This window comes from Salvelinus fontinalis, chromosome 24, assembly GCF_029448725.1.
Source record: "Salvelinus fontinalis isolate EN_2023a chromosome 24, ASM2944872v1, whole genome shotgun sequence".
NCBI lineage: Eukaryota > Metazoa > Chordata > Actinopteri > Salmoniformes > Salmonidae > Salvelinus > Salvelinus fontinalis.
In genome coordinates, this window is record NC_074688.1 from 753,503 (window position 1) to 780,441 (window position 26,939).

Below are 26,939 nucleotides of genomic sequence, written 5' to 3' on the forward strand. Positions count from 1 at the left end.
TCATGTTGTGGGGGTGCTTTGCTGCAGGAGGGACTGGTGCACTTCACAAAATAGATGGTATCATGAGGAAAGGAAATTATGTGGATATATTGATACAACATCTCAAGACATCAGTCAGGAAATTAAAGCTTGGTCGCAAATGGGTCTTCCAAATGGACAATGCATACTTCCCCAAGCATACTTCCAAAGTTGTGGCTAAATGGCTTAAGGACAACAAAGTCAATGTACTGGAGTGGCCATCACAAAGCCCTGACCTCAATCCTATAGAAGATTTGTGGGCAGAACTGAAAAAGCGTGTGCGAGTAAGGAGGCTTACAAACCTGACTCAGTTACACCAGCTCTGTCAGGAGGAATGGGCCAAAATTCACCCAACTTATTGTGGGAAGCTCTCCCCAGAGATATTGGATTGGGTTCAAGTCCGGTCTCTGGCTGGGCCACTCAAGGTGTCATGTGCCTTTGACTGAGGAGTGGCTTCTGTCGGGCAACCATAAAGGCCTGATTTGCAGAGATGGTTGTCCTTCTACAAGGTTCTCCCATCTCCACAGAGGAACTCTGGAGCTCTGTTAGAGTAACCATTGGGTTCTTGGTCACCTCCCTGCCAAGGCCCTTCTCCCCCGATTGCTCAGTTTGGCCGGGCAGCCAGGTCTAGGAAGAGACTTGGTGGTTCCAAACTTCATCAAATTAAGAATGATGGAGGCTACTGTGTTCTTCGGGACCGTCAATGCTGCAGACATTTTTTGGTACCCTTCCCCAGGTCTGTACCTCGACACAATCCTGTCTCGGAGCTCTATGGACAATTCCTTCAACCTCATGGCTTGGTTTCTGTTCTGACATGCACTGTCAACTGTGGGACCTTATATAGAGATGTGTGTGCCTTTCCAAAATCATGTCCAATCAATTGAATTTACCACAGGTGGACTCCAATCAAGTTGTAGAAACATCTCAACCGTGATCAATGGAAACAGGATGCACCTGAGCTCAATTTAGAGTCTCATAGCAAACGTTCTGAATACATAGTGCCAGTCAAAAGTTGACACACCTACTCAAGGTTTTTATTGTATTTTACTATTTTCTACATTGTAGAGTGAAGGATAAGCTGCCAACAAGTACTCTGCATATGTGGGAATGTTCAAGACTGTTGGAAAATAATTCCAGTTTAAGCTGGTTGAGAGAATGCCAGAAGTGTGCAAAGCTGTCATCAAGACACAGGGTGGCCACTTTGAAGAATATAAAATATTGTAACGCTCGTCTGAAGAAGTGGACCAAGGTGCAGCGTGGTAAGTGTTCATGATCTTTATATACTCCGAACACCAAACAAAAACAACAAAAGTATAACGAACGTCATGTTCTGCAGGCTTCACAGAGCTAGCAAAAAACAACATCCCAACAAAACTAAGGTGGCAAAACAGGCTGCCTAAGTATGATTCCCAATCAGAGACAATGATAGACAGCTGTCCCTGATTGAGAACCATACCTGGCCAAAACATAGAAATAAAGAACATAGAGTTTCCCACACAAATCACACCCTGACCAACCAAACAGAGAATAAAAAGATCTCTACGGTCAGAGCGTGACAAATATAAAATGTGTTTTGATTTGTTTAACACTTTTTGGTTACTACATGATTCCATGTGTCATTTCATAGTTTTGATGTCTTCACTATTATTCTACAATGTAGAAAATAGTAAAAATAAAGAAAAACCCTTGAATGAGTAAGTATGTCCAAACTTTTGACTGGTACTGTACGTAAATAAGGTATTTCTGTTTTACATTTTTTATAAATGTAATATTTTAATACAATATTTGTAATACAGTGGTGGCAGGTGGCAGCCTAGTGGTTAGAGCGTTGGGCTAGTAACCAAAAGGTTGCAAAATGGAATCCCTGAACTGACAAGGTAAAAATCTGCCGTTCTGCCCCTGAACAAGGCAGTTAACCCACTGTTCCTAGACCAGTTAACCCACTGTTCCTAGGCCGTCATTGTAAATAAGAATTTGTTCTTAACTGACTTGCCTACTTAAATAAAATACAATTAAACTATTTTCGCTTTGTCATTCTGATGTATGTGTAGATTGATGAATCATTTTTTGATTTCATCCATTTTAGAGTAAGGCTGTGAGGCAACAAAATGTGGAAAAAGTCATGGGGTCTGAATACTTTCCCGAATGCACTGTAATAGACAGCTGCATGAAATATATATTGAACAAAAATATATACACAATATGCAACAATTTCAAGGATTTTACTGAGTTACAGTTCATATAAGGAAATCAGTCCATTGAAATAAATGAATCTATGAATTTCACATGACTGAGCAGGGGCGCCAGGCCCAGCCAATCAGCATGAGTTTAAAATAATTGCACTATAACGGTGACAAACGGTGCCCAAGAACTGTTAGGGCCTACATAAAGCTGTCCCAACAGTAGTCCCAACACCTTACCACTGCTACACCTGGCTATCAGCGGAGCCTTGTCTGACAGTGAAACAGTTAATTCAGCCTCATTTCCTGCCTTTTTTTAGAAACATAGCTGATGTGGCTGACTTGTTTAAACAAATGTGGTTTCTACTGACAATTGAGATGTACAAACTATGGCATAAGGGAACGAGCGGATAAGAGGCAATCCGTAATTTCGATTAAGACATTAATGAGCTTAATGAGCGAGCTAGGATGGACGTTGTCAATATAACTATTTGTTCAGCACTTTTGAAATGCACTTTTTTTTTTTTTTTTTTTTTCACCTTTATTTAACCAGGTAGGCAAATTGAGAACACGTTCTCATTTACAATTGCGACCTGGCCAAGATAAAGCAAAGCAGTTCGACACATACAACAACACATAGTTACACATGGAGTAAAACAAACATACAGTCAATAATACAGTGAAAATAAGTCTATATACAATATGAGCAAGTGAGGTGAGATAAGGGAGGTGAAGGCAAACAAAAAATATATATATATATATAAAAAGGCCATGGTGGCGAAGTAAATACAATATAGCAAGTTAAAAAAATAACACTGGAATGGTTGGTTTGCAGTGGAAGAAGGTGCAAAGTAGAGATAGAAATAATGGGGTGCAAAGGAGCAAAATAAATAAATACAGTAGGTAAAGAGGTAGTTGTTTGGGCTAAATTATAGATGGGCTATGTACAGGTGCAGTAATCTATGAAATCTTTTACAGCGACAAAACTCAGAATATGGGCCGTTCTTACAGTATTCTCCCTGTACACCAAGTCAGAACCGTAGGATAAATAACGGGGGCATATAAGCAGACAATGAAAGCTCTTAAAATATTCAATGATTACATTTCTCTAAAACAGGCTATAGGCTACATGTGCACCACCAAGTCACAACAGTTGGCGAAAGTAAGAGGGGAAAAGGGACCAAATTATTAGCGTGAGTCACATGGGCTACTAACACCTTACTACACAATATACACTTAGTATTACTTTCTTAGCTACAGTATACATATCTCCCTGGCATATTACATAATTTATTCAGCAGCATACAATACATTATTGGACTCACCTTGTTGTGCTGTGCTCACCTGCTTCCAAACCACTCATTGTTGAATTTGCGATTTCCAACTTGTTGTGTAATGTTTATGTCCAATGGCCGATGACCACCGATACGTTTTATCTATAATTTCTCTTCATTATTTCTCTTCATACGACAGCGATTAAAACGGATTTGCCAGTAGATTGTCGACTTGATTCATGATGATGACTGCTAGATAAGATTCTGAAAGTATAATGTTGACATGATCAGTCCAATCAAAGCTACTGTACATATAACGTGATTTGACGTCATTTTATCTGTGGCCAATGACCTTGAGCCTTCTTGGATGGGCACTTCTAATGTAACACTATGGCAGCACCCAAAGGGGAAGAATTTTCGAGATCTCCCCTTAGACTTGGTGGTGACGTAGTGTCCCCATGGTTGACAGAACACTGAGGCAATCACGGCGCAACGCTACGTATTTTCTGCTGGCTTGCCCTACCACCACAGAAAGCACTGAGCTAGGCTGAAACACCTGAAGCGGCTTAACTCAAGAAAACAAAAATATGGAGCTTTATTAACTCAGTTATATATTTTTTACATTGTCTGCAAACTGATATGTGACACGTATTAATACCAAAATAACATGCAAAACAGGCAAGTCCCCACCCCCTCCCCCAACATTTTTTATTGTATTTGCCTCAATATAATTGTCACCTGGGAGTGTTAGTAGGACTTCCACTAAACTAATTTTGGACTATGACAAACACGCAACTAAATACTTACACCTGACCTATGATTCATTGTGATTACGCATACAACAACCACCTGCCCTGAATGACGGGTGGCCACTAGTCGCAACTAATCATACTTAGTGCTGTAGGAGTGCCTAACGTGGGTGTTGTTGTATGCGTAATCACAATGAATCATAGGTCAAGTGTAAGTATTTATTTGCGTGTTTGTCATTGTCCAAAATGTGTTTAGTTGAAGTCCTAACACTCCCAGGTAAAAATTATATTGAGACAAAAACAATATTTAAAAGAAATTAACAACTGGAGTAGGGGATTTGTGCCATAGATTTGTCAAGAAAACAATAGTCCTTTAAAGGGTCAATCAGCAGTTGCTATATTTGAACTTATAAATTAATGATATGTACCCATTGATTCTTGAAGAATATAACTTAGAAATGACTCATGAGCTTATTTCAACTGTCGTACCCCATCAGAACCCCCAAAAAAATCAACTTGTTTACTCCAATGTTTGTAAACAAAGTAAATGTAGCCTCAAAACATGGTCAAAACTATCATTTTGATATCAAGGATGGTCAGTCCTTGCATCCATAACTCTGTCTGTGAATTTGAGTGGTTACAATTCTCCAGCCCTATCCCTCACCTTTTACCCAAAACAGTGCGGGGTGTTCACTTTGTTGTTGTTTCAACTGCTGATTGACCCTTTAAGATTACCATTGATTATTGGTAAAACGAAGAGACAAATTAGTATAGGAACGAGGTTTTTTTAAACTTAATTATCAGACCGGGGTGAAGAGAAGGAGGAGTATCCATCAACCCACTTCCAGCTGGGATGGAGGGAGTATTTGAGGCAGAGTGCAGCCAGCCTGCTCTCCCCCATGTGAGCGAGTCCATTTGCAGAGCTCTGTAAATAATGAAGAGGTCTACTTAGCACCGCCATTCAGTCGCACACTCATACACTCATCAGTACTCTGCACAGAGGGAGAGCGAGAGAGAGAGAATGGCTATGCAGGACTGCATGGCTGTGCATCTTAATTTGTTTATCTATAGGACTGCATGGGGAGGCCACATGGGAATATACTATCAATCATGTGATGAATAGCACTGTGCATCACACAGCACAGAACATGCCAATGTTCCAATAGAAAGCAACCTTTTGTATGACGGCCCTCACGATTAGGGAATCCCAGGCCAATGTAAATTATAATAAAATTACAGCATATATTACAACTAAATAGCATGTACAGTCGTGGCCAAAAGTTTTGAGAATGACACAAATATTAATTTCCAAAGTTTGCTGCTTCAGTGTCTTTAGATATTTTTGTCAGATGTTAGTATGGAATACTGAAGTATAATTACAAGCATTTCATAAGTGTCAAAGGCTTTTATTGACAATTACATGAAGTTGATGCAAAGAGTCAATATTTGCAGTGTTGACCCTTCTTTTCCAAGACCTCTGCAATCCGCCATGGCATGCTGTCAATCAATTTCTGGGCCACATCCTGACTGATGGCAGCCCATTCTTGCATAATCAATGCTTGGAGTTTGTCAGAATTTGTGGGGTTTTGTTTGTACACCCGCCTATTGAGGATTGACCACAAGTTCTCAATGGGATTAAGGTCTAGGGAGATTCCTGGCCATGGACCCAAAATATCGATGTTTTGTTCCCCGAGCCACTTAGTTATCGCTTTTGCCTTATGGCAAGGCACTCTATCATGCTGGAAAAGGCATTGTTCGTCACCAAACTGTTCCTGGATGGTTGGGAGAAGTTGCTCTCGGAGGATGTGTTGGTACCATTCTTTATTCATGGCTGTGTTCTTAGGCAGAATTGTGAGTGAGCCCACTCCCTTGGCTGAGAAGCAACCCCACACATTAATGGTCTCAGGATGCTTTACTGTTGGCATGACACAGGACTGATGGTAGCGCTCACCTTGTCTTCTCCGGACAAGCTTTTTTTCGGATGCCCCAAACAATCGGAAAGGGGATTCATCAGAGAAAATGACTTTACCCCAGTCCTCAGCAGTCCAATCCCTGTACTTTTTGCAGAATATCAGTCTGTGCCTGATGTTTTTCCTGGAGAGAAGTGGCTTCTTTGCTGCCCTTCTTGACACCAGGCCATCCTCCAAAAGTCTTCGCCTCACTGTGCGTGCAGATCCACTCACACCTGCCTGCTGCCATTCCTGAGCAAGCTCTGTACTGGTGGTGCCCCGATCCCGCAGCTGAATCAACTTTAGGAAACGGTTCTGGCACTTGCTGGACTTCCTTGGGCACCCTGAAGCCTTCTTCACAACAATTGAACTGCTCTCCTTGAAGTTCTTGATGATCCGATAAATGGTTGATTTAAGTGCAATCTTACTGGCAGCAATATCCTTGCCTGTGAAGCCCGTTTTGTGCAAAGCAATGATGACGGCACGTTTTTCCTTGCAGGTAACCATGATTGACAGAGGAAGAACAATAATTCCAAGCACCACCCTCCTTTTGAAGCTTCCAGTCTGTTATGCGAACTCAATCAGCATGACAGAGTGATCTCCAGCCTTGTCCTCGTCAACACTCACACCTGTGTTAACGAGAGAATCACTGACATGATGTCAGCTGATCCTTTTGTGGCAGGGCTGAAATGCAGTGGAAATGTTTTTGGGGGATTCAGTTTATTTGAATTGCAAAGAGGAACATTGCAATTAATTGTAATGAATCTGATCACTCTTCATAACATTCTGGAGTATATGCAAATTGCCATCATACAAACTGAGGCAGCAGACTTTGTGAAAATTAATATCTGTCATTCTTAAAACTTTTGGCCACGACTGTAGAAAGCATGTACTGGGGGTGTAGGCAGTATGTGCTTAAGTGCGTGTGTGTGGAAAGAGGAGAGAGAGGAGAGATAGAGAGCTCAAAATGAGACAGGGTCTCTTTCTGCCTCCTCTCAACATTAATGCATCAGGGATCTCAATGGCTGCAGCATTTCCCCTCTACTGCTGCAGAGTCATCAAACACTCTAGCTCACATAGAGAACGAGAGAAGAAAGAAGGGATAGAGAGGGGAGAGAAGAGGAAGGAGGTATTAACCAGAGGGAGAGAGAGCATGTGGGATTGGAGAGTGGAGAGATAAAACACAGGAGAGAGTGAGGAGAAAATTGGAAGATGGCTGACACGAGGAGACAAATGGAAGATGGCTGACACGAGGCATGAGTGGTGAGCGGGGTCGTATGCTAGGTCTGTGACAGGTGGGGACAGGATGTGATGTACAGTGTATTAGGAAAGTATTCCGACCCCTTGACTTTTTACACATTTTGTTACGTTGGGTATGACGCTACAAGCTTGGCACGCCTTTATTTGGGGAGTTTCTCCCATTCTTCTGCAGATCCTTTCAAGCTCTGTCAGGTTGGATGGGGGGCATCGTTGCACAGCTATTTTCAGGTTTCTCCAGAGATGTTTGATCGGGTTCAAGTCCGAGCTCTGGCTGGGCCAATCAAGGACATTCAGAGACTTGTACGGAAGCATCTCCTGGGTTACTTTGGCTGTGTGCTTAAGTATATTTAAAACCAAATACTTTTACCCAAGTAGTATTTTACTGGGTGACTTTCACTTGAGTCATTTTCTATTAAGGTATCTTTTGGGTACTTTTTCCACCACTGGAAATTATAGCTTTCACCTGGTCAGTTTGTCATGGGAAGAGCATATGTCCTTAATGTTTTGTATACTCAGTGTATAGCTTTTTGTAAAGAAACGTGTCATATATCTCATTATCTGAGTAGAACTAACAAGGACTCAATTAGGGGGGTTGTGGAGGGGGTAGAGAGAGAGAAACAGAAACAGAAGAAGGCAGGGGAGAGTGCTTGTGTGCTGTATGTGTTTGTGTAATGGAGAAAGAGTTAAAGGGAGGAGATAGTGTTTGTTGTGTGAGTTTGTTTAATGGAGAGAGAGAGAGAAAAAGAGAGGGAGGGAGGGAGAACAGAAGGGAGAGAGTGTTTGTGTAATGGTCTATGAAAGAACCATTCACCCTCTGTTCTATGACCCAGTCTGGAAAGTCACAGAAGCAAGCATGACAAGATTGGCCTTGCCCTCATCATCCACTTCAATCTGCCTACCTCTTTGTGGGCCTATTGTAAAAATCATATGGATGATGCTAATAGTTAGTCACTAAATTTGCATGTAGATTTTTTTATTGTAAAGAAAGTATGAATAACAGACTTGGGGCTCTATTTTAATAAACCTAACCCAATGGTAGATCTACGCACAGGCAGTAGCATTATAGGTTCAAGGATGTCTCAGAAATATTTTAGCTATTTACACTATCACAATTATCGACGCACTTGATGATGTTGCCGCGAAAGGGCTGGGTTTTGATGAATAAACAAGTTGTGGTTTTGTCGAGGCCTGGCCCCTCACTGGCCAATCAGAATGTGCTCCATGGCGAAATATGAGGTTGCTTCAGGTTGTGTATTTACCGTCTTTTATGCACTGCCTTAGTCCGCTATAGTTTGTTAAATGGCTTACAGAATCGAAATAACGAAATGTAGACCTATCCCATCTTTGCTAACTTAAACCCATTTGCAGTCCACATTGTTCTAAGTAATTGCATGGCTTCAATAGCATTCACACTGATATAGGGTCTAGGCCTACTGTAATTTGCATTATGGCTGAGCAAGGACATGCTAAACATTGTCAATAAGCAAGATTAAATGAATTATTGATAAGGCATAAAAAGAGAACAAATAATTCTAAACAAAACAAAAACCTGTTTTAAACAGTCTATGTCACAGTTACAGGCACCACAATTTATCCCGTGGGCATATAATATTATGGAGGGTTTTACACACGTCCAAAACGGGACCTGCATGGCTAAAATAATGTGGGCCTGCCTACAATGCATAGATAAAAAGAGAATGTCAGCTCATAGTTTTAATCCTCTAAAACTTGATATTTGAATAAAGCTTTGGTGGTTAAGATTTATTTCCAAGCGGTCTCAGGGGCCAAACCGTTCATCGATAGTCTTGATTACTTCACGATGGCATTAGACAGACACACAAAAAACAAAATTGAGAGCAGGGGAAGCTATACTTGGTTTTTAATAAAATAAAATGGAATGGGGAAAAAACATTACTTTTTATGTTTCTAAATACGAAGCATACAGGCACTAAAAGCACATTAGGCTACTGTCGTTCCATACACATATGGGCAGTGTGCGTCATGGCTGGATAGGCTGTGTTTCCGCTGTCAAAATGCATGCCATAACCAACTGCGTTACCGCTAAAACCAGCTGTTGGTTGGCCTTAAACGTCCCTATCAGCGATGCCTGAAATTAACACTTTGGCTCATGTTTTTAGGGACACACCTCAAATATTTCCACCCCACCCATCTGAGCGCAAGCGAGTTTATATAAGACAGGTATATAGCCAAACCTGGCGTTTGGGCTGGAAAATGCCAGTGAGTCAGTTTTAACATTACGAAATTGCAAATTAACATGCCGTTTGACACTAGCGCCGCCTTAATGGCCGCCGAAAATAGAGCCCCTGGTTTCCAACACTATCATTCAAATACTTAAGCTTTGCTTGACTGAGCTTGTACTTTTACTCAAATACTATGTTAACCCAGGCCTCCCAAGACAGGGCGGTGGAGGTGTTGACTGGTAGGGGAAACAAACCTAACATCAGTCTAACATTCAGATGAAAATCTTTGACAGAGCAGCCACAACACTACTCTGCATTGTGGACCTGGGGACTGTCCCACTTTTGGCAACCAAGGTTGTTTGGGTTCTTACCCCACTACATCTGGGCAACGTAACAGACAGACATTGATTGTGTAACCCAGCACCGTGTTTGACTGTGTGTCTGGGTCTCCTGGCCTCTTAGCTAGCAGGCCGGCTGACGGAGAGAGTGATAAAGGGAGAGTGATAAAGGGAGAGAGGGAAACCCTTTTGTCCCATCATCAGGGACTCGGGTTACACTCAGAGCAGCAGAGGAGAACCTAAACACCCTCTCACAGACAGGGCCTGCCCCTTTGTAAAACTGTAGGTGAGGAAGGCAGAGGTACTGTTGTGTGGTGGGACTGGGTACTGTGACAACAAAACGAACCATTTCTGTTGTCTGTGTAATGGATCAATAAATAAAATTTTATTTGTATGGGATTGTATTGATACTGATTCAATGAAAATGATGTGTGTCTGGAAGTTATGAATTCTGAATTCTTTGAAATTGTTTTGTTTGTGATGCTGACCGAACCAAATGAATCCCGGACACATTTTAAGCCTAATCCCGGACTACGAAGCACTAGATTCTCTATTGAGCTTGCTTTTTAGTCCAAGGCTGGCCTTAATCTGTGCCCAGTAAACCGGCCCTAAACATTTGACAGCTTTGGCTTAGTTTCTTAACCACACCTAGAAACTGACTGACTAGACATCCCAACCTGGTCTCAGAGCATTTCATATTATTCTGTATGTAAATCCAAGACACTTCCCTTACTATAATATGTTACGTTTCGTATGGTATGTATTAATTTGTGAATGACCATCACCCATTTCGTATGATATGTTACGAATTATAATTCATTTTATATGTTATGAATTTGCAATATATTACGAAATTGAAAAACGTACAATATGTTAAGAATTTGCTCAACTTATATGTTATGAATTCTAACTAGGCAGCTAGGTGATTAACGTTAGCTAGCTGGCTAACATTAGCTCGGTTAGGGGTTAGGGTTAAGGTTCAATTTAGGAGTTAGGTTAAAGGGGTTTTAAGGTTAGGATTACAGTTACGGTTAGGGTTGGCTAAAAGGGTTAAGGTTAGGGGAAGGGTTAGCTAAAAGGGTTAAGGTTAGGGTTAGGGGACGAGTTAGCTAACATGCCAAGTAGTTGCAAAGTAGCTAAAAAGTAGTAAGTAGTTGAAAAGTGGCTAATTAGCTAAACTTGTCTGTGATGAGATTCCCACTCGCAACCCGACATGATTTGACAGAAGTCCTCAACGTAAAGGAATTTCGGTCTCCCCCTGCTTTGAACCTTAATCCAGTGACATGGTTAAATGTTGTTGTTTTTCTCCCCCCTACACACACACACACACACACACACACACACACCTGACATTGCCCTTGCCCTGTCTATACTCAAGTTATTTTTGCAAAGCTGTGTACGGAAGCATTTAGCAAGGTCGATTTGTCAGTGGTGCACGTCGTATAATGCAATCAAGTACTAACATAGGCATTGCCAAGATTTTCCAATTGCATTACACTATATAAAATGCAGTAGGGTGCAGATTTTTGTCTGAAACAGCAGGTACCATAGTGGTTAAGACTGCTGAGCTAGTAACTAAAAGGATGCTGGTTTGACTCCCTGTGCTGACTAGGTGAAAAAACATCTGTCAATGTGCCCTTGAGCAAGGCACTTAACCTTAATTGCTCCTGTAAGTCACTCTGGATAAGAGTGTCTGCTAAATGACTACAACATTTCTCAAATGAAACAGCATGGTAGAAAGGGCTTAGTTCACTGTGTGTCCATGTATGCTACCAACATAACATATTCCTTATATAGTGCACTACTAACTATGGACCTTGGTCAAAAGTAGTGCTCTAGATACATAGGGAATATGGTGCCATTTGGGACAATGGCCAAATTGTCTCATATTTTTGGTGGATGGTTTCTACAGGGATGTCTTGTGATAGCAACCTGAACTGTTCCTCAAAAAGTGTTATTCAACAGAACCTGTTTCATTTTCACTGTTCTGCTGTGGAGGTGGATCTAAATGAGAATCTTTATGACCCCTCATTCCCTTTCTGTCTCGATCTTCCTTTCACTCTCTCTCTCTCTCTCTCTATCCCTTTCTCTCTCGTCTCTCTCAGCAACAATGCTTGAGATCAACAAAGAATATTGACTTGTTGGTAAATATCCAGAAGGCTCCTGCTTACCAGGTACTGAAAGTGGAACCGACAGCGTTTTAGCAACATCAAATCTGATTCAAATCGGTTTATATACAGGCCCAGAAAGAATAGGGTCATTTAGAAAGGGTTATTAGATATGGTCATTTTCATGTTTTCATAAATTCGTAGAACGTTTGGGAACGATGTATCGTAAGGGATTTGTGAAAACTCTATAGGAATATACAGTGGGAAAGCAGCCATGCGTTTGGACAATTATTAGAAACTGTAGTAAATCAAATCAAATAAAAACATACGTCTCCTCCATGACCAGAGTCTACGCAGACCAGTGCGCAAATAAGCCATTTGCCACATGGGCCTGCCATCATTAACTTTGAACTGGCATGTGGATTTACAGGCAGTAGCAACAGTGTGACTTTAGATCAATAGAATGCATTGTAAACGTATGTAAATATCACAGGAGTCCTCTTATAATTGGGACATTTACAGTCCTGTTAATCAAACAACCATGAAAAGGTAGGCCCTCTCTCTCCCTCAGTTATGCACAACAACTAATGCTAGCCAGAGCGTGTTGAACAAAAAATCGAAAGAGGGAACATTAGATAATCCCTCTCAAACTTTTTTAGGTAGTTGGCCGTCAAAATTGCACTGATAAACAATGCCTATTCGTTCTTCTGCAGCTCTCCCAAAACACATTTTGACAACTGAATGGGAACTTGCATGCCTGCCCAATGCCAAATACATATGATTGACAACTATGGGTGCATTCATAATTTGCCTCCAGTGTGTCAGAGTGTTCTGGGTTGTTCAAGAATTCAGAGCGTTTCGGTCTCCAAGCGTTCAGAGCACACACTGCATGCTCTGGCCCGAGGAGTAGGATTGATCACAGCATTCATGACAGTTTAGTTTAGCCATTTACATTTAAGTCATTTAGTAGACACTCTTGTCCAGAGCAACTTACAGGAGAAATTAGGGTAAAGTGCCTTGCTCAAGGGCACATCAAGAGACTTTTCACCTAGTTGGCTCTGGGATTTGAACCAGCAACCTTTGGTTACTAGCTCTTAGCCGCTAGGCTACCTGCTCACAACGGCAGTCAAGCACCCAAGGTAACTGGATAAAGTTGGCTAGCTTGCTAGCTACTTCCAGAGACAAATGAGAGAACGCCTCACTGACCATATTACTCGCCCTAGCAGAGCTGTTTAGGCTGTTTACATGTTATCTAGAGCGTTCGTGAATAACTGTGCTGCTGGCAACAATTGAATGACTTTTTTACTGACGTTGACTGACACCGGTCATATTCAGCAGGTGTTGCGTGTTCGTAAATTCATCAGTTATTCTGCACTCTGGCACACTCGGACGAGAGTGCTCTGAAATTGGAGTAGATAGCCAGAGTGAAATTACGAACACAAGAGATATGCTAGCTGGATAACAGTCGTTCAATTTCTGCATAGATAGCTAGCAAAGCATTCATAGTTCTTGCTAGCTAGCCAAATGACACCTGCATCTCTAGCTGTAGCCACCGAAAAACGATATGAGGGGGAAAAGTCGGTTACTCACCCACTCCTTACTCACCCACATGATATCCTACCAGCATCTAGCTAGCTAACGTTAGGCTCTGTGTTTTTCGCTTGTTAAATAGCTACATAAATAGATACGCTTGCTCAGCATTTCCCAAACTCGATCCTCGGGACCCAAACGGGTGCACATTTATTTTTTTGCCCAACACTACACAGCTGATTCAAATGATCAAAGCTTGATGATTAGTTGATTATTTTAATAATCTGTGTAGTGCTAGGGCAAAAATCTAAACGTGCACCCCTTGGTGGCCGAGGACAAAGTTTGGGAAGCCATGCGCTAGCCTATTAGCCACATTATGACTGACTCATTGCCCTTGATAGTTTGATTGTATTGACAATCCAAGCCTTGGGTGGGTGGAATGGGTGGGTGGAGGCAGCAAACAATGTACCAATGTAAATTGGAACGGTAGAGTTATTGTACAGAATGCTTGCCAACAACAAAATGTTGAATATTTGGGGCATTCAATCATTGCAACTCTGGATCTTTTGTTATGAGGATACAGAATAGACCATTTGATTTGGTATTGCCCTCAGATAGCCTGTTTCTGGTCTCAGGTTCAGGAATGGCTGAAAAAGCATAACATTAATCTAAAATTGACCCTAGAAATAGAATTGTTTGGAGATCTGGAGAGACCTGGTAAGTCAATTACTAATATACTAACACTCTTAGTAAAAGTATTTATCTTCAACTCGCAATCTATGGATTCTATTTGATTAGATAGATTCAAATGGTATGTTAAGTATCACAGCATGGATGAAAGATATATGGTGCGGAAAAATCCAAAGAGGGTGGTCAGCAGAGATAGGTGGGGTGGGCTGAGCGAAGCTGGGGGTTGGGAAGTGGAATTGGAGACAAGTGGGAGTGGAGTTGCTGGGCGGGGGACAGAATGACGGTCAAAGACAAAAGTTACAAAATTAAGTCAAAATAAAACAAAACAAAAAGTACATTTGAATGTGTCATGACTGTCCTGTGAGGATCCGAATGGGTCAGATCAGCCTGGCAATGGATGACAGTAACCAGACCCTCTCTTACCCACAGAGGGGGGGAGGAGGGAGCTGGTGGGGGGTTGATCCAGAGATCATCCCTCTCCAAATTCACACAGGAATGTTCCTTTGTCTACACAGAGACTTTTCCCGCTGAAACTTTAACACGTTCAAAAGCGAATACTGGAACATTATTCCGAACAGAGAACTTGGGGAATGGTCAGAGGCGAGTTGTTGCTTATTTTGCATGTCATTAAAATTGTTATAAAGGAAATACCGTAAATTACTGACCTCAATCCTATAGAAAATTTGTGGGCAGAACTGAAAACCTCCTTCTGACCCACTGGGAATGTGATGAAAGAAATAAAAGCTGAAATAAATAATTCTCTCTAATATTATTTTTGACATTTCACATTCTTAAAATAAAGTGGTGATCCTGACTGACCTAAGACAGGGAATTTTTACTAGGATTAAATGTCAGGAATTGTGAAAAACTGAGTTTAAATGTATTTGGCTGAGGTGTATGTAACCTTCCGACTTCAACGGGGGCACCGGTGTCGAGGTAATTGAGGTAATATGTACATGTAGGTAGAGTTATTAACGTGACTATGCATAGATGGTAACAGAGAGTACCAGCAGCGTTCCAGAGGGGGAGGGGGGAGCAATGCAAATATTCTGGGTAGCCATTTGATTATCTTTTAGCTCGTTACATTCTGATGGTGCGCTAGACATTGTAGTCATCAGCATAGAATGCCCTTCTTTGTATGCATGCTGGAAACCCATTATCAGACCATTACATGAGAAATAACGCTTGATTTGTAAAGATAATTTATTCCAATAATTTTCTTTACACAGGCAGCAAGCTTATAGGACAATTATTAGGACCAGTGAACGCAGATTTCTTTTATCCTTAGGTGGTGGAATAACCTTTGACTCTTTCCAGACTTCTGGGCACACCCCATACCTCAAGCACTTATTAAAAATATGAGAGATTGGGGTCGATATTTTGTTAGCTGTAACTCTAAGCAATTTGATGTCAAGATGATCTGGACCAGGTGACTTGTCCTCCGAAAGAGTCAACAGCATCCTTTCTACCTCGTCCCTTTCTACTTGGTGAAATTCGAACATGCATTGCATCTCCTTCATGACACAATCTTTTATAAGGGTATATGACACAGAGCCATCAGTTGGAATCATAGCCTTCCTCAACTTGTCCACTTTGCCTGTAAAATATTAATTAAAGTAGTTTGCGATGTTGTGTGGTTTTGTAATAAATACACCCTCTTTCAACAAAAGAGGCAGACATGTTCGAATTCCTACCCATAATAGCGTTCAACGGTCTCCACGGTTTTTCCCATCACCCTTTACTTCATCATTTTAGTCATGATTGATCGACTATCGAGGATCGCTATGGGGTGCAATCGGGCGATGTAGACTTGTACACAATTGCCCAACCTTCACACACACACACCCTCTCTGTGTGTGGTTACAGTAGGCTAACGTATATCAATGGTTTTAGGAACAGCAGTAACATCAGGCAGGATCTAGGCTACCAACTGCCTTGCCAGTTGTAGCTCAATCTTGGGTGCAATGATCACGTTCCCGCACTGACTGACTGTGGAGGCTCATTGACTTAATGTTATGTTAGCCTACATGCTACACAAGCAAAGTTATATACAGCTGTCAGCTATATTAGCCACGACTTACCGTTCTTTGTGCAGCTTCAAATGTTGAACAAAGTTGGAAGTTGTTGCGCCTCCGTCTGTAATTTTCTTCCCGCATGTTTTGCAAGTTGCAATCCGTTTTTTGTTGACTACAGCATAGTCTTCATATCCGAAAATAATTTGGGGTGTCATCTTTCCAAGGGTTCCGACTGAATTCCCCCACCGACATTCCTCTGCATTGCCACGCACAACCTTTTTCTCAGCTCGCACAATTTGATTGGCTGCTGTCCGATTCAAACTGTAATCCGTTAAATGAAGAGCACTGCACACCTTTTTTAATAGCATCATTTTTAATATTTGAGCTTGGGGAGGGTATCAAGTTAGTTCGAGTCAAAAGGCTCAAGTCCAAGTAAAGTCACGAGTCATTGGTGTTAAAGTCAAAGTCGAGTTGCAAGCCATCATATTTGTGACTCGAGTCTGACTCGAGTCCAAGTCATGTGACTCGAGTCCACACCTCTGGTGCTTGGTATCCGGCAGTAGTAGACCAGTTTGCCTAGCTTGATAGCTAGCTGCTAGGCTAGCTGCTTCGCCAATGTAGTACCACCTTGTTTGAGCAAGGATCCCTGGACATTTATCAGCGGTCCCAGCGTTAACGCTAACTACTTTGCAGGATCCAGATATGAATGGGAAAACTATTATAAACTTTTTGTCACTTGAATCACCAGCGTGTGTGTGTGTGTGTGTGTGTGTGTGTGTGTGTGTGTGTGTGTGTGTGTGTGTGTGTGTGTGTGTGTGTGTGTGTGTGTGTGTGTGTGTGTGTGTGTGTGTGTGTGTGTGTGTGTACCATGAAATAAAGCATTACCACAATTGCTTCTGGGTTTGACTCTTTCTCACCTAAAGTAATGTTCCTGTAGAAAAGTTATTGCCTTAGCCATAGTCCATTCTTCTATTTCGAACAACATTAAAGATGCCCTATGTAGAAATCGCTCCGCACATAGTGCACGTAGAACAGATCGACCCTTTCCTAGACTTAATGGCAGATCTATAACTCACATTTCTATGTGAATTTGGTCCGGTGGCCCAAAAGGTTGTATATTGCAGCTTTAACTTACATAATACTAGATATTCACCATATAGTTTCAATTAAAAGCTACCATTACAAACACATGATAAGAAAAGAAAGTAAGCATATTATTATTTCACAAGATGTTTGTTGTGTTCACAGCAGAAATGCATGCCAAGTCATCCTCTTTTCAGACATCTTGGAGGCCATGTCTAATTGTGTTAAAATGCATGCCGAGTCATCCTCTCTTCAGACATCTTGGAGGCCATGTCAAACTCACAACTTTATATTCTCCAGTTCTCCCCTTTCTCTGCATCTGCAATCTTTCACATTACATGGCTCCCTTCCTCATGTAGACACATACTAATCTATAATGAAAATTCTATGCAAATAACTCCAATCCCACACATGTAACCCATTTACACACGGTCACATGCACTCCCCCACATTCAGGACAGAATCCAGGGCAAAACTGAGAGAGAGAAGAAGGAGAGCCTGTGTGAAAGAGACCGTAGCAAAATATTGATCTGTGATGGTATCAGACACCATGTTTTGACCCAAACTGTCTGTCTGTGTGCTGAGCCAGCAGGATCCAAGGACCCAAGGCTCCAGAGGTGTTTAGGACCACTGGGCACCTGGCACACACACAAACACATCAGCAGCACTAACCATCCATGGCCCTGAGAGGCAGATAGAGTGATGAGATGGGAATGTTCGAAGAGCATGAGAGAGTCACAGCACAATGAACATAACCATCTGCGGTCATATTAATCATTACACATTTAACCCATGTTGATTTTGTGTGTGTGTGTGTGTGTGACATCCCATCTTTAAAGCAAAACTGTTTGGATATAAGATTAGGGAGCGTTGTAAGGGAATTTCCATCCTATAACCAGTGCAAGGTGTACGTCATGCTGATTTCAATGCATGGAGATATCTATAGGTGTCCCATTACAATTGTCAGGTGACCTTTTATGTGTATGGGGCATCCGTCACATGTAAGCTTCGTCACACAAGTAGGCAGCCTTTAACCTCAAACCAAGCACACTCACGAATAGACAAGGGTAGGTAACTTTCTAAATGTATCCGTTACAGTTACTATCACTTGTTTTCCAACAGGACAATGACCCAACATACCTCCAGGCTGTGTAAGGGCTATTTGACCAAGAAGGAGAGTGGTGGAGTGCTGCATCAGATGACCTGGCCTCCACAATCACCTGACCTCAACCTAATTGAGGTGGTTTGGGATGAGTTGGACCGCAGAGTGAAGGAAAAGCAGCCAACAAGTGCTCAGCATGTGTGGGAATTCCTTCAAGACGGTTGGAAAAACATTCCTCATGAAGCTGGTTCAGAGAATGCCAAGAGTGTGCAAAGCTGTCATCAAGGCAAAGCGTGTCTACTTTGAACAATCTCAAATATAATATTTATTTTGGTTACTACATGATTCCATATGTTTTATGTCATAGTTTTGATGTCTTCACTCTTATTCTACAATGTAGAAAATAGTCAAATTAAGAAAAACCCTGGAACGAATAGGTGTATCCAAACGTTTGACTGGTACTATGTACATAATTCACAAGTCAAAAAATGGATGTAGCATCTCCAGATCGACTCTTTAAGGTCTATCTGTCACGATTGTCATAATAACTGGACCGAGGCGCAGCGTGATCTGGGTTCCACATCTTTTATTAATATGTGAAACTCAAAGCAAAGCAAAGCAAATCAACAAACGAAACGTGACGAAAATGCAGTGCTCACAGGCACTACACGAAAACAATATCCCACAAAGCACAAAGGGGAAATGGCTGCCTAAATATGATCCCCAATCAGAGACAACGATAAACAGCTGCCTCTGATTGGGAACCATACCAGGCGAACATAGAAATATAATTACCTAAATAACCCATCCTAGTCACACCCCGACCTAACCAACATAGAGAATTAAAAACGTCTCTTTGGTCAGGGTGTGACACTATCAAAAGTGTGCAAGTTTGAGCATGTATCCATTAGACCTATGAATGTGTTTTATTTATCAACATGAATTAGATTGAGCAATAAAAGTCTCACTTGTATTCCATAGGCTTGGATCTGCACTAAGCAGCTATTGCAAGACCGCATTTGGCTGTCTGGCTGTCCACTGGTTTCAAAAACAATAATTGATAGGCAGCTGAAACTTCTTGAATTCAAACATTATTGGGTTCAAATACACATTTAGATTTGTGAACAGCCATCCACAACAACCACAATCCATAAGGCGCAAAGCTAAATGCGAGAGCAGCAGTGTGATTCACATCAATGCGCTATGTCGATACAAATAATAAGTGATATCCGTATTGCCGTAGACTACACCACTGCTGTCATCCTTAACTCCAAGCGTTTATTCAAGTTGGATAATCTTTGGTTGCCGACAGCAGTCGCACCATTGGAAAACATATCTTGGACTGTAGCCTACAAAAGCCTATTCCTGCGATCCATCAAACACATTTGGTGACTCTGACTTGTGGTCAGACTCGCTCTGGTGGAACAAACTTAAACTTGCGCCTTTTTTCAATGCTGACTTGAATGTCATTGAGAAAACAGAGAAGTGTCAAATATTTTTTTCCCAAACATCCTTTCTGAATTTAAAAGTAATCCTGGACGTAATTATCTAGTTTTTCAAGAGTATCTGTAATATGATTACAATATTTTTGCTGGTAACATAACGGATTACTGTCACCGTTTTTGTAATCCCTTACATGTAACGGATTATACGTAATCCGTTACTCCCCTACCCTACTAATAGACAACATCATGAATTGGCTATTGACAGATTACATGTGCCATGACCCATGAAGCACGGGTATTTAATAGGCAGCCCAGATGAAAATCAGGCAGGTGTAGGAATTATTTGACTAAACCTAATTTTTATATTATTATAAACGTCAGGTCAACTCAAAACACCCGTTTTATCAACCAATATGCTACTCCTCATATCAGGTGACGAAGTAGACTAGAACACAGGCTACATGTGTAATGATAATGCGTGTGGGCCTTTAGCCTTGCCCATAGCCAGAGAATTGAGAGAACCCACCCTTCCCCTCCCGAAACCCTACGGGGATGTACATTTGGCAGGTTGACGTTTATTGTCATGAATCTTGCCCTGGGGCAGAACTGAGCAATTTCCGATAGATGGGCCAGCAGCAAAGTCAAAATTGGCTCTATGAAATTCAAGAAAACAAAAATTCGTTTTTTTTGTCTTAATTTATGGCTAGGGGTAGACATTGAAGTTAGCAGTGTGGTTAAGGTTAGGGTTAACTTTAAAATCCGACGTTATGACTTTGTGTCTGTGGCAGTTGACCGCTCTGCAGAGCTGCCTCCAGAACAAGATTCATGACGAAAAACGCTAACCTGAGTAAATTTGCTGCATCAGGGTTCTTTCTGTCAGCCATTCGCTGAAAACAAAAGCAACGAGGTAGCCTACAAGGACGAGTCGTAGTAGGCTATGGATGCTCTTCGCCCGCAGCAGCAGGAGACATACACAGATGTTCGTAGCCAAATAAACCACACCTTAGTCCACCCCTGCTATTTTCATGTAGGCTAAGCGGCAAGGCGCCTGTCCTGTGTACGAGCTCCAAGTACCGCAGTCTACTCACACAAAGGCGTGGGCCACGCACTGCCACGCCACCAGACCCACGTATTCAATACACACAACACACACCCAGTCTGTTATTAAATGACTAAATAAGTTGCTTACCGGGTGCTTTGTCTGCTTTATCTACTTTAATGATCTCCATCTCCCGTTGTGATTAGGTTGATCAGTGAGGGAAGTTAGAGACGGTGCGTTTCTGGAAGATGTCAGAGCTGGTCTGGTCGGGCTGTGGTTCTTCTTCCCGCCTGCTTTGCCTGCCTCTGTAATCAACAAGCGTGACGGGTGTAAACAGCTGTTTTGTCAATGGCCGGACTGTCCGTGAGTCAACTGATATTGGTTATAAGTGAAGGGTAGAATGGCTGACTTTGAGATTTTGGGGTGATTTCCGACCGAGCAAATTGGACGCTGTGTCTGTATTTTCTCTGTCCACGCTCGTGCATTAAACCAGTGTCCGCGCGCTGCTTATCCGGAGCTGTCCTCTCGCTTTGGTGCTGAAGTCTATGCTGCAGCTCGGGCTCCTGTGAAATACAGACGTGACGTCACAACATACTCCCCTGCGTTACATGTTAGAAAGTGGGAGAGTCACTTCCACTATTGCATCTGTGCATCCGACAACAAACACCTGCTATATATTTTCCTAGGCATCAAATAGAGCTTTTTTCCCTTTTACATAATCAAGGTGAGAATAGCTTCGAGAAAGCGTTGACAATCACGAGATAGGGTGCATCAGATTCTGCCCAATAACATTCTCCTCGTCATAGCCTACTCTTCTGCGATTTTTACATCGACTCATTTGTATTCAGAGCACTCAGAAGTTTGCTTCTCACGTAATCTATCTGAGCTCAGAAGTCCCTTTGATCCCATTTATATAGGTCTAAGATGTCTGCTATTTTAGGAAGCTGAATATGTTTGGATAAAGAAGAAACTACAAGTCCTGTTCTTTTTCAGATATAGTCTCAAGTGATGACTCAATTGGGGGCAGGTGTAGGCTGGAGAAATAAAAAAATGTTTACAGGATTTTTATCAACTAGGTTTACTGTGAGTTTCCATGGTAACACAGGTTGGTACCCAAGTACAGTGATGTTACTGTGATGGGCATACTTTTGGGTGACCTGTAGGCTGTAGGGGCTTAAGGGCCGATGACAAAGTAGTTGCCCCCAGAAATTATGAAATTGAAATGCAGAACAAAAATATAAACACAAAATGTAAAGTCAAAAAAGAAAGGAGGACCAAGGCACTCTTCATATAATTAATTTAAATGCATTTATTAGTATGGCATTAGTATGACCTCCAGCAGGCCACAAATGTGCATGTGTCAGCATATGGTCTCACAAGGGCTCTGAGGATCTCATCTCGGTACCTAATAGCAGTCAGGCTACCTCTGGCGAGCACATGGAGGGCTGTGCGACCCCACAAAGAAATGCCACCCCACACCATGACTGACCCACCGCCAAACCGGTCATGCTGGAGAATGTTGCAGGCAGCAGAACGTTCCCCATGGCGTCTCCAGACTCTGTCACGTCTGTCACATGTGCTCATGTGCTTAGTGTGAACCTGTTTCATCTGTGAAGAGCACAGGCCGCCAGTGGCGAATTTGCCAATCTTGGTGTTCTCTGGCAAATGCCAAACGTCCTGCACGGTGTTGGGCTGTAAGCACAACCCCCACCTGTGGACGTCGGGCCCTCATACCACCCTCATGGAGTCTGTTTCTGACCGTTTGAGCAGACACATGCACATTTGTGGCCTGCTGGAGGTCATTTTGCAGGGCTCTGGCAGTGCTCCTCCTTGCAAAAAGGCGGAGGTAGCGGTCCTGCTGCTGGGTTGTTGCCCTCCTACGGCCTCCTCCACGTCTCCTGATGTACTGGCCTGTCTCCTGGTAGCGCCTCCATGCTCTGGACACTACGCTGACAGACACAGCAAACCTTCTTGCCACAGCTCGCATTGATGTGCCATCCTGCATGAGCTGCACTACCTGAGCCACTTGTGTGGGTTGTAGACTCCGTCTCATGCTACCACTAGAGTGAGAGCACCGCCAGCATTCAAAAGTGACCAAAACATCAGCCAGGAAGCATAGGAACTGAGAAGTGGTCTGTGGTCACCACCTGCAGAACCACTCCTTTATTGGGGGTGTCTTGCTAATTGCCTATAATTTCCACCTGTTGTCTATTCCATTTGCACAACAGCATGTGAAAGGTATTGTCAATCAGTGTTGCTTCCTAAGTGGACAGTTTGATTTCACAGAAGTGTGATTGACTTGGAGTTACATTGTGTTGTTTAAGTGTTCCCTTTATTTTTTTGAGCAGTGTATTTCTCTGAAATGTTGTGCACAAATTTGTTAACTTTCCTGTAAGTGAGCATTTCTCCTCAGCCAAGATAATCCATTTAACTGATAGGTGTGGCATATAAAGAAGCTAATTAAACAGCATGATCATTACACAGGTGCACCTTGTGCTGGGGATAATAAAAGGCCACTATAAAATGTGCCGTTTTGTCACACAACACAATGCCACAGATGTCTCAAGTTTTGAGGGAGCAATTGGCATGCTGACTGCAGGAATGCCCACTAGAGCTGTTCCTTTCTCTACCATAAGCCTCCTCCAACTTTGTTCTAGAGAATTTGGTAGCACGTCCAACTGGCCTTACAACCGCAGACCATGTGTAACCACGCCAGCTAAGGATCTCCACATTCGGCTTCTTCACCCATGGCTGCGCCCCTGTCCAGTCATGTGAAATCCAGAGATTAGGGCGTAATACATTTATTTAAATGAACTGATTTTCTTCTATGAACTGTAACTCAGTTAAATCTTTAAATTGCTGCATGTTGCATTTATATTTTTGTTCAGTATAGTTAAGGCCCTATTTCAATAAATATTTATTTGGGCCAAGTAGGGCTGCATTGCAGATAATATAGGCCTATATGGTACTGGTTTATGGTTCTCAATATTTCTAAGGATTTGTCCTAAATGGCACTGTATTTCCTATGTAGTGCACTACATTATACCAGGGCCCATATGTCTCTGGACAAAAGTAGTGCACTATACACTCTTAGAATGAGGGATAACTCAAGGATCCCTTGAGATTTTCAACAAACCCTGGAGTTTGTCAAAAACCATTGCAGTCAATAGGTTCATATTAGCAGCATTGGCTGGTTGAGGGGTTCTTGGAGGAACCTTTAATGTTTCAATGTTGCAAAGGTTTCTGGAGGAACCTTTTTGCTGGGGCTTGCAGAGCACTTAGAATTTACTTAGCAAATTGATTTTCTGCTTTGCTATACATTATGAGCAGGCCTTAGGGGGCCTGGCCCGCCGTACCTCCTTGCCTGTCCAAATAAAAACATAGAATATTGCTAATTTATTTGACAGAGATGCGTGCCGACAGAAAGACGCATCAATCTCAGATTGTCACGGCCGTCGAAAGAAGTGGACCAAAGTGCAACGTGGTAAGCGTACATTTTCTTTTATTTAGTAAAATGTCGCCAACAAAACAGGAAATAACAAAAACGACCGTGAAGCTTACAAGGGCAATAGTGCCCCTAACAAAGACAACTTCCTACAATGACAAAAGGGAAAAAGGCTGCCTAAGTATGATTCCCAATCAGAGACAACGATAGACAGCTGTCCCTGATTGAGAACCATACCCGGCCAACACATAGAAATACAAAAACATAGAAATCAGAACATAGAATGCCCACCCCAAATCACACCCTGACAAAACCAAATAGAGACATAAAAAGGTCTAAGGTCAGGGCGTGACACAGATAAAGCATCCGGGCGAGCGAAACTGAGCCCCTCTGTCTCAGTATGTGTCGCCAATTTATCTGATGCTGTCCGACTAAGAAGAGCATAAAACAAATGGTGTATGGCCACTTGCAAATTGAAGGAAAGTTGGCGGGTCCACAGTGCACAGTTTGGATGCTGGAATTATTTTGGACGAACGTATAACCTACTTTTTGAAGGGATTTGTTTGACAATCAGATGAAAACATACTGACTGGTTGTGTTCTTGCCATATTAAAAGGTAATACATTTTTACAGTTAAATTACATGTCTTTACTATAAAAAATGTAATAATTCATTCACACGTACTGTACATAGGAGGTCCCGTGGATCAAATGCCCGTCCTACTGAATCATTCTGGCGCCGGCCCTGCTCAGAAGATGAAAATATGTAGTTTTCGGCGATGGCTTTATGGGATAGCTAGCAAATTATAAACAATTACCCATTCCTATATGAATACTCTTTCAATAGCAATGTTGAATAATAGAACATTGCCTGTCAAGCCAATTAAATTATGACTGCAGCCTCCTATTTTAATTCCGAAAGGTTTATTGTGATGTTAATGATGTTTGCTTACGACGATAACCTAGCCTACACTCTTAAAAAATGCTTGGTTATTTGGATGACCCAACTGCTAGGTTGCAGGCATTGGGTTACTTAGTTGGATTGTTTTCTTTAAAAAGAGCCAGGTTGGGTTGTTGATCCTGGGTTATTGATGCTGGGGGTGTGGCTTAGTAAGAGTGTGGCTTTCAGATAGTTCTTCTTGGCCACTGTGAACATAATTCCTGTTTATCTGCTCCGTTATATTGTCATCACATATTAAGGTTGAACACTGACAGTTTTGTAGCTTCAATGAGGCTTACAGACGTGTATGAGTTCCTCAAGTGCCTATGCAAATCCCAATGTTGGATTATTTACCATTTTATTACTTTTTGAGGAGGTCATTGCATTCAGATGATTGTCATGGCTCCATATAATCAGCAATGTTAATGTTCCATTAGAATGCTGCTACAATATATTATTAAAAAGGTCCAACATTAAACCCCTCCCATCGCAAACAGGTTTCTGTTTGAACCTTTACACAGGCAGCCCGGTATCAGCGTATAAGAGTCAGTCTGTGGCACTTTTGTGAGAATATATTCATCGTGTCCAAGGGGTTCCTCGAATAACCTTTTCAGAGGGGTTCCTTGATTAACTTTTGTGACCTGGAAAGGTTCCCCATGTGGCAATTTTTAGAACCCCAAAAGGTTCTCCCATGCTCCTAAGAGTGTATGGGGAATAAGGTGCAATTTGGGGTGCAATCTAAAACCACTGAGGGAGAAAACTGAACGTAGTGAGATATGGAATACTGCCTGTAAACCTGCATTTTTAAAATGTTTTTTCCACTTTGCTGTGGGCTGCACATCACTATGTATTATTGTCTGTCAATGTTTACAAGGCTACTTTCTTACTGGACCTTGGATGTAATTGTTATTTGAAATGTGCAAGCTTTTTGTGTTGTGTGTTGGCACCAAGAAGATACAGTATTTGTCATATTCTTATAAACGTGACTGACAGTAAAGGCTTATTTTGACCCATAAGCCTCACTGTCCTAGAATATACAGTGATGAACACGGCCCTCTGTAAACACACCTCCACAACAGTGTGCATGGGCGCAGGGTGAAGTTCCCCTTAAACGCTGATCTGAGGTCAGTTTAACATTTCCCCCGCTAACGGTTAAGGTTAGGATTGGGGGCGGGGAAGCGCATCCTAGATCTATACCAAGGGGAAACTTCACCCCGGAGCGTGTGCATGCAGAGAGGGTGGGGCTGGGAAGAGATGTGTGCGGCCGCTTGGTAGGAGCCTGGGCCGCAGGTGTCCTGACAGGTGCTGTGACGACAGGAACCAAAAATAACCTGGCAGAGGTAGAGAGGAGAGGAGGCTGGTGGGGGTGTACACAAAATGGAAATAGATTATCCCAACACATTTGAATGTTTTAGGCCAGAGCTGCCAGTCTGTGAGCACAAATACAGAGAACACAGACATAATCAATATACATTCAGATAACATAACATACTTGCACCTAAAGAACTGTCAATTTCATCAACCCCTTCCTTTCAGAAGTACTTTTTTATTAATCTACAAGAAGAGTTGAGGAC

General features: G+C 42.1%; 1 protein-coding gene across 2 annotated transcripts in view; it reads right to left on the reverse strand.

Annotated features, from left to right (window-relative positions):
• The window catches only part of LOC129821714 (fibroblast growth factor 12-like), a 120,450-nt gene extending 98,699 nt beyond the window's left edge, over positions 1 to 21,751 (reverse strand). The window contains exon 1 of one of the 2 annotated variants that reach the window (XM_055879298.1): positions 21,132 to 21,751. Coding sequence is in view for 1 of the 2 variants with exons in the window: in XM_055879299.1 (XP_055735274.1) it covers positions 21,132 to 21,171 (40 nt within the window). In the remaining variant the exon portion in view is untranslated. The remainder of the gene's footprint in view (positions 1 to 21,131) is intronic. The other variant, XM_055879299.1, reaches the window with a different exon arrangement.
• Between the last annotated feature and the right edge of the window lie 5,188 nt (positions 21,752 to 26,939).